At 31.4% G+C, this 8852-nt stretch overlaps 1 protein-coding gene across 1 annotated transcript; it reads right to left on the bottom strand.

The window, feature by feature from the left end:
* Positions 1-6222: 6222 nt before the first annotated feature.
* On the bottom strand, positions 6223-8539 carry LOC142622431 (protein SODIUM POTASSIUM ROOT DEFECTIVE 2). The gene is made up of 3 exons (XM_075795894.1): positions 7711-8539; positions 7517-7592; positions 6223-6628 (listed from the first exon to the last, which is right to left on the bottom strand). The coding sequence occupies exons 1-3, from the start codon at positions 7909-7911 to the stop codon at positions 6501-6503; spliced, it is 405 nt and encodes a 134-aa protein (XP_075652009.1). The 5' UTR covers positions 7912-8539; the 3' UTR covers positions 6223-6500.
* Positions 8540-8852: the final 313 nt, after the last annotated feature.

Raw genomic sequence — 8852 nt, 5'->3', positions numbered from 1 at the left:
AAATTTTAATTTGTTATAAATTATTGTTAAATCATGCAACTTGAAGAAAAAAAAAACGTGGGTTGCGTGTGATTTGAGTTTAGTAATAATAGACTTTTAATTTGAATAAAATTTAAATTTGTTTTAAATTATTGTTAAATCTTAACCCTTAGTCAAAACATAGATTTTTTTTAGAAATAAAACATGGGTTATTGTGTGAGATTTAAGTTAATTTTTTATATAATAAACTTCTAGTTTGAATAGAATTTAAATTTGTTGAAATTTAAATGATAAATTTTTATCTAAATTAAATAGTCGTTATATATTATCCCTTAATTGAGGAAATATATCCTAATTTGTTTTAAATTATTGTTAAATCATGCAACTTGAAGAAAAAGAAAAAACAAAAACATGAGTTGTGTGAGATTTAGTTTAGAAATTTTTTATAATAAACTTTTAGTTTGAATAAAATTTAAATTATTGTTAAATCTTATCCCTTAATTAAAACATGGGTCATTTTTTTTTAGAAAGAAAACATGGGTTAATGTGTGGGATTTAAGTTTATAAATTTTTTATAATTGACTTTTAGTTTGAAACTTTGAATAGGATTTAAATTTGTTTAAATTTAAATGATAAAGTTTTACTTAAATTAAACAATTGTTAAATATTATCCCTTAACTGAGGAAATATATCTTAACAAAAATATATAATTAATTTACTAATTAGTGAGAATAGCCATTTAGCACAACCACAACTTCTAAGCTCAAATTATATATATATAAATATATACACACACATACACAATAACAATAAACCTTAGTTCCAAAGCTGTAAGTCAATTATGGATCTTCAAGAAGATTAATTAGGGTAGACTATATATATTTTTTCCTCTATTCTATTATGATCCCAAAATACTTGTTTTCTCACTTTTAATATACTCTTAAATGCTCCTTTTTATTATTATTATTAATCTTTATCTCATTCATGTCGAATCACCTCATTAAAAATGAAAAAAGTCTCTCCAACTTGTCTTACCTCCATCCTTAACTTGTGCCATCATGCTTCAAAGTGAGGAGAAGGCAACCCAATTGGACCTCACCTCGTCCTATTGCTATCAAGGAACTTTCAAAGAGCAACCCCCCCCCCAAAAAAAAGAAAAGGAAATAGAGGTTCAAATCTAGAAGTCTCTATTGAAAACATTAAAAAAATGTCATTTGACCTGCACTAGGAAACAAAAGTGGACATTTGGATGGTGAAGTATTATAATTTCTAGATTTTTTGTGTGTTTGGATTACTTTTTTTTACTAAAAAAAAATTGTTTATTTGCTGAAAATTGATAACAGAATAGTAATATCTTAAAATTTTTTTTTTTAAAAGAAAAAAAACCTAAGTTATAGAGAAGCAAATAAATTAAAAAGCTACAAGAGAAGCTAATCTCTTCAGACTGACAAATAACACGATCTTATCTTGTGCAATAAAACTTACTAGCTATAAGTATGTAGAAAATAAAGATTTTTTTTTTTTTTTTGAGAAAAACAAAAACAAAGATTTTCTACGTATGGATAGGCAGAAAGAAAAATTCTAGCTACAACCACTTCCACCGAACACACAGTCCCAATATCAGATAATACAGCATGTAGTGACAAAGGCCCATTGGACCGTTAATATGAGTGTCCAATAGGAAGAATGCGGTGCTAGACATGTAAGACAGTTCTCCAAAATGCAAAAGCCCGTAACTTTTTTTTTTTTTTTTTAAGAATCTCTATTCCAAGTCTCCAATATCTTGGAAAAGTAAAAATAATAAATCAACAAACAAAGCTATCAGCCATCAGTGGTATTTATTTGTTTGGGTAAAAGATGATAATTCTTAGTATATAATAAGAGAGATATATCTGACATGCGTACTTTATCTCTTTTAACATTTTTTTTTTTTAAAATTTGAGAAACAATCATCTCTTTGAACATGAACATTCAATTTTACTGCTATGCTATCAGCACTAAGCAGTATGGATAAAGACATACATTATCGTTGATGGGGCAGTGGCAGCCGCCCCACCCACAGCCCATGTTGCTATAATTTTTGTTCTTATTACAGTCTTACTTTCAATTTCTAGCACTCAGGATTTTGTCGTAATATTTAAGGATGATTATTTGGTTGCTGTAGAGGGCACACATAACAATTCCTTAGTGATTCTATTATAGTTATATTTATGGTATGTGGTTAAAGAAAATTCATTGTTAAATTAAAAAAAAATACATATTTGGTGCGAGTAATAATTTTTTTAAAAGGTTTTATCACCCTAGTTCTAAGTTCTAACAATACACTTTTGGCATATGTGTTCAATACTTTAATATACTTAGTTTTTGTCATTTTCCTTTAGTACTTAAATAGTTTTTTTTTCCCTTGTTTTTTTTTTTTTTGTTGATCTTTGGGACATAAAAAAAAAATGAAATTCACATGAGATGTCAATTTAAAAGAAAATTCAAGTTTTTGAGAGATTTATTGAAATAATAATTTCTTAAAAATGATTATACATATACACATGTGAAGGTGAGCAGGATGAGTAAATGGATTGAGCTGTGGGCTGTGTCCGAGGATACTTAAGAACCCAAGGATGGTCGTGAGGTTTACTAAGTTTAGGGATCAACGAGCCGAGGACAAGAAAGTATAACGACAAGCTGGTAGTAGTTCCCGAGGAGCCGAGTTCCCGAGGAGCCGAGCTTCCTCGGGAAAGCATTGTGGAAGGTTGGAACCTAGCTTTCTTGGGAATACTACACAAAAGGTAATCCTTCCTTTTTATGGATAAGCTTCAAGGAAGCTAACCAATCACAAAAGAAGAAATATCTAGGGAGAAGACTGCTGCCACCACATTAAATGTTTTGTACCTAACCAACTGGCCTTATTTACGTAAAAATGACCCCTGAGCATAGATATCTAAGTTCACAGTTACTCACAAAACTTCCAGGAGGTTTCTGATGGGACAAGCATCCAAAGGATCACCTACATGACCAACAAGTGGAGGGTTGAGATTGAAAATACCTTGTACTTAGACAAAACTTGAGTAAATATAAGAACAATTCATCCTCGGACTTGACCGAGAAATGCCATTCTCAAATTATGTTTTCTAATTGGTTTAATCCCTATCAATTAAGGCCAATATTTGATTTGCTAAACACTCTCTCTTGTAAAATCCATTCTCTAACAAATACATTGTGTTGGGCTTGTTGGGCCATCATCAACTGTTTGCAGGATAGAGGTCCAAAAATTGGTCCTTACAACACACATGGTAGAATTTAAACTTATTTCGTCTACTTCGTGATAATTGCTCATCATCAAGTTAAGACATCAATTAATTTTTGGTGTAGGTGTAGGATTTGAACTTCAGATTTTTTATTCAACGACAAAATATTTTATCAGTTGAGCTATCTGACACTCATCTTAAAATGATTCTTGATTGATGTTGCTTTGTTATATATGCTTTGAGTCTAGTGTATTACACAAGTTTGTTAATATTTGTGAGTGGTGAATGAAGTTATTTTTTCAAAAATAAAATTCAAATATTTAAGAGGGTAAAATTTTCAATAAAATAAAAATAATCTCATAACATATGAATAAAGTTAAAAATATACTATAGATACTGTAGGGAATAGAAATTTGATAAGGCTACATTTTCATGTGTCATACCTGAGATTGAGGAGGCCACTGCAGCTCCGAGGAGATCACGCCCTCGGACAATAAGGCCACGTCAATGGCACGTTACCAGAGGAGGTCATACTAAATAGAGAGAGCTTCGGCGAAATGGTTAGTCCTGACTGAAGGGACGGTGGTTGCCACCACATTTAATGCTTCCCACCAAACCTCCTGGTCGCATTTATGTGGAGAAGACCCTTGAACAGTGCTGCTTTGATTGCCGCAACTCATAAGGGGTTTTGGGAAGGGTCTAATGGGACAAGCACTCAAGTGGAAGGCTGGGCGACCAACAGTGGAGGGCCAAGATCATCTAAAGGGGGCTAAATAATGTGAGAGGCCCTCCAGGGGAAGGGGATTGGAAAATGTGTAGAGAAGACATTGTAGCGATAAGAACTGAAATTGTATCCCAGTTCCAAAGAAATATAGATAAGGGCAACTCTCCTCATATTTTCCCGAGGAAGGTTTTCTTGAGGTAGAGCTTGTTTTTCTTTACTTCCTTACTATCTTTAATTCACTGTGCGTGTTGTGTGATCCATTGAAGCCTAGCTTTTAAGCCCACTCGCTACAAATTAATTGTATTGGGCTCTTTGGGCCTTAATCCATTTATCTTTTGGGCTTAAGAACCAAAACTTGCCCCTACTGATACTTTATCAATGCTCAATTTAAATTTAGTTTTTTTTTAATATAAAATTTATAGGACTTTCAATTACTCAATAATATATTACTTATTCAATTTTATATGTAAGATAATATCTAATCAAAACATACGATGTTAAAAAAAATTAAAAATTAAAAATGAAATTGAATTAATTTTTATGGAATTTTAATTAGTTTAGTATCTATCACAAAATATGAAAACTTTAATCACTTTTTGAAGCAAAATATTAAATGCAGTACATAATTATGTATGAACATGTGTGTATATGCATATAACTTAAGTTTCATACAATTTCATTTTGGTCCTTAAAGTTGACCTCCTAAAAAAGATTTCTACTTCCATCCTCGCTTTTGTTGCCACATAACAATTTTTTTTCAGGAGAGGAGTGAGGAGCCGTGTAGATTTAGGGCCGTAAACAAGCTGAATCGAGTACTAAAAATTCATGTTTGTTCATATAATTTTATTTTGAACATACACTAAGCTCAAGCTTATCACCAAATAAGGTTACATGTTTAAGCTTAATTCATTTTCTTAACTAATTCATTTCTCATATGTGGTAAAACTATGACATAAATGTTTTATTCCTTCACAAATCTCTGAATTTTTATTACGAATGGATTGTTTATATTATTAATAAACTACAAAAAAAAAAAATTTGATATCATATGAATCTATTTACAAACTTATACAATTCAGTCTCAAATCTATATAAGTTTTTTTAGACAAATATACATATAAAAATATAATATTATATATAATTAAATTAAGTCTTAATTATGTTCATAAGTTTGTTCACAAGCACATTATGGGTTCGTTTGGATACAGCTTATTTTGTTGAAAACTGAAAACACTGTAGCAAAATAATTTTTAAATGTGTGAATAGTGCCGAGAGACTCATTTTTAATATTTTTATAATAAAGTGGTTTTGGGTCCCGTGAACAGTGCGTAAATAGTGCATGAACAATGCGTGAACAGTGTAATTTGTCTCCTAAAAGCTGAAACGCGTGCATCAAAAAAAAGAAAAAAAAAAAAAAGAAAGAGGAAAATACAAAACGCCAGACACAGGATTCCTAACGCTATCCAAACGCTCATTATATTTGAGCTTTGCTTGTTTAATATTCGAGCTTAAACCTGGGCTTGAATTTGACTTGTTTGCTAAATAAACAAACATTTCAAGTGGAACTTGAATTGTTCATGAAAAATTTAGTTAATTTACAGTCCTAGGTGGGGCTCCTGACAAGAGAGACAGGAAAAGGAATAAGTTAACTTAGAAGATTGACAAGGGATTTTTTTAAATTCTTTTTTTGTTAGATATGTGAAAAATTATTGCTATTGAACTATAGTATAAATGTTTGTTCATCTTAATTATCCAAAAAATAATAAATGATAAATAAGATCGATGTCATTCTCAAAGTGAAGGTCATAGAGAACATCATGAAAAAACCTATGCCTATTTATGTTATACGTACTTATACTTCCCTTTTATAGAGCTTTTCATTATGGGCTATACATATATGCGAGTACCCATCGTCCCTCTTGTTTGGACCGTTCACCAAATTCACTTGTTATTTTAATTTTTAAGCGTGGGTTAATTTTTTTTTTTGAGAAGAAGTGGTTTTTTATCATGAGAGGCCATAGAGAGAAGAAAAGAGATAATTATATATTAATTTTGTTATTGAGAAAACTTTAAAATAATGGTTTATATAGTTACTGTACCAATTATAAAATTTGTTTACCCACAAATTAGTCTGTAGAAATACATTTTTGAACCCTAAATTATACATGAAGAGAGAAGTGAAAATTCAACTAGCTCTTGACCCTCGAAAGAAAATTGTTCTACCTTAATTTTTTTTTTAAATCTATATTTTTGACCATTCATTTTGACCAAATAACATTAAAAGCCAAATTGTAAAAGGCTAATGGTTACTAGGGTACAGTACTTGAATCAAAACTGATTATATATTTGGGCAAACACTTGTTGCACGGTGTGCATCACTGCCCATATATTTAAGCTTACATATATATTGGGTCATGGAGAGACCTCAATATTAGATGGTGTAGATTTATGTTTTCCCTCTCCATGGAAAGAGAAGACAAATGGGAACTTGACATCTGTATTATACAGTATGTATGAATGATGAATAATTTGGGAGTAAAAATTGATCATGTTCATCAAGATGGGGAATTCCAAAGCTCTGCATTTTTTACCTTCGAGACACTCTCCAGCACATCAAAAGGAAGAATGTCTCCTATAACAACCACCATCTTGGTTTCCAAGTCTACTTTGTACGAGGTCACTCCTGTTTTTGAGAAGAGGCAGAAAGAGATAAGTTCAGTTTTAGGTGAAATATATAGTACTATACACAAGTAAAACCGTACAAAATTTTTATTTAGAAATATAGAGAAACCGCAAGATAAGGTTAAAAAGGGAGATTCTAGCCTTTTATCAAAAAAATAAATAAATAAATAAATAAAACAGGGGAGAAATATTGGTCTTATTTTTGTGCATATATATAAATATGAGTATGGTATGGATAAATATTTTCCACAACTCTCTTCATAGTTTGTGAAGATGGTAAATTACAATTGGAGTAATATCTATTTCACATTAATCTATTACTTTTATTAAACATCAATTACAACATACTTTGTTAACACATACAGTTGTAAAAGATATTGTATTTCTAATTTATTGAGGGGGTGTTGTACATTTGGTGTACTTTCTTGTAGTAGAATTAATCATCATATCCTTATGATTCGAATGGTTTTTTCTTTTCTTTTTTTAATATATTTTTGCTCAGACAAAAACTGCAAAACGCACATACAAACACAGAAAACATGTTCAACGGATCGGTCTTTCCCTTTTTAGATATACAACTGGGTTCATCTTGTGAATCAATGTTGTTCATCTTTAGTTCCATTAATCCCAAACAAAAAAAAACAAGTTGAAAAAAGAAACGTAAAGGATTGTTATTAAAATTTATATGCTTGTAAAAGGGCTAAGGAGCAACATTACTAACATGTTTTAAATATATATGTAACATTAATAATTAATGTTGTTGAAGAATAGTTAAGAAATTGTCTTATATTGATTAGTTTCAATCAAGGACTTGATAGCTAATCTAGTAATGCAGAAATGAAAAAAAGAAGAGAGAGAGAGAGAGAGAGAGAGGACCATTTTTACATACCTTCCATCTTTGAGATATGTTTCTCAACTTTTCTTGCGCAGCCATTGCAGTGCATGGACACCCTTAGCATCACCATCTGCACAGTTCATCAACAAACTGAAAATTAATAGAACTCCAATTGTATTGGATATTGCCAAAACAAGTTCTTCTCTCCCACAAGAGTAAAAGAAAGTTTAGAGATAAAAGAGCCTCACCTTGGGTTTCAATTGAAAAGCCAAGGTCTGTTTTCCAGAAACAACATCTTTCAATCTCAGTAACTGGCTTTTATCACTTGCAATCAATGGCTTGCTCTCAAACTCATCTTGGGTTTCCGCAGAGTTCATGCAGAAGCAAGAGCTTGAGCAAGAAGAAAGACTAAAACAGTCTAACACCTTACCAAAGCTTAGCTTCCCCATTTCAACTACAAGTTTTCACTCACTAGCTCGGACAAATCTGAAGCTAAACAGAACCTCCTCTCATAAAAAATAACAATCTTCCCACCTAAATTACCTACTTAACCAGCCACTTCAGTGATGTGAAGTCCAAGATTCCTAGGCAAACTAATGTGAAATATTATATAATAATAATGATAGAAACAGAGAGATAAGAGGGAACAGAGAAGCTGAAAAGGTCAAATATTCATTGGGGAAGACAAAAGTTGAACAGAACCCAATGAAGCCTACGTAGATTAAAAAAAAAAAGACCTTCACTTTATATATAATCAATTGGTCAAGAAATGTAGACGGTGATTCAGTAACCCAAGAGGGCACTATTAAGTCTTACGTCTTAACTGTAAGTCTGTAATCACTTCAACTAGACACTTCTACAATATAAAGCTTGAAAGGAAGAACTTCATGTGAGATAAGCAGTTGAGTACAAGTGTGTCTCTCTCGTGATTGTTCTGTTAAATCAAATAAACCCAAAATACATTTAAAGCGAGGAAGCCTATTTCATATGATCAAGAGATAAAGAGAGCAAGAAAAGAGAGTCACAGTCTCCAATGGAAGAAAGAATAGAAAACTGGACTTTATGACATGTGATGATGGCTAGCCCAAGTTTGAGGAAAAGAATATTTATAGATGGGTTTGGATATGTACTAGATAAGCATGATCATCATGCCCAAATTTTATGATGAATGAGGATGCATGAGAAAAGGACCAGTAGAAAAGATAAGAAACAAGGAATAGTTGGTAACCCAACATTGAAATAATCAAACATCTGGTAGCACTTTTCTTAACTATTTAAACCCTCTGAGATTAGAAGAAGTAGTTTCTTGAAGTAACCTTTGGAGTGGAGTAATGGGTAGAAAATAGAATAATAATAATTGGAGACACAATGAGAGTTGAAGCTGTTGACG

The sequence above is a fragment of the Castanea sativa genome, chromosome 1 (genome assembly GCF_040712315.1).
Source record: "Castanea sativa cultivar Marrone di Chiusa Pesio chromosome 1, ASM4071231v1".
In the NCBI taxonomy this organism is placed as follows: Eukaryota; Viridiplantae; Streptophyta; class Magnoliopsida; order Fagales; family Fagaceae; genus Castanea; species Castanea sativa.
The sequence above is the reverse complement of the archived record's forward strand: the minus strand, read 5'-3'. Positions and strand labels throughout refer to the sequence as shown.

Bases quoted from the DNA above. Each gene is read 5' to 3' on its own strand.
- LOC142622431 (XM_075795894.1), bottom strand. From the start codon at position 7,911: ATGGGGAAGCTAAGCTTTGGTAAGGTGTTAGACTGTTTTAGTCTTTCT. The intron at 7,593-7,710 runs GTGAGGCTCTTT...TGAACTGTGCAG, and splicing joins CTTTTCAATTGAAACCCAAG to ATGGTGATGCTAAGGGTGTC. The intron at 6,629-7,516 runs GTATGTAAAAAT...TCTCAAAAACAG, and splicing joins ACATATCTCAAAGATGGAAG to GAGTGACCTCGTACAAAGTA.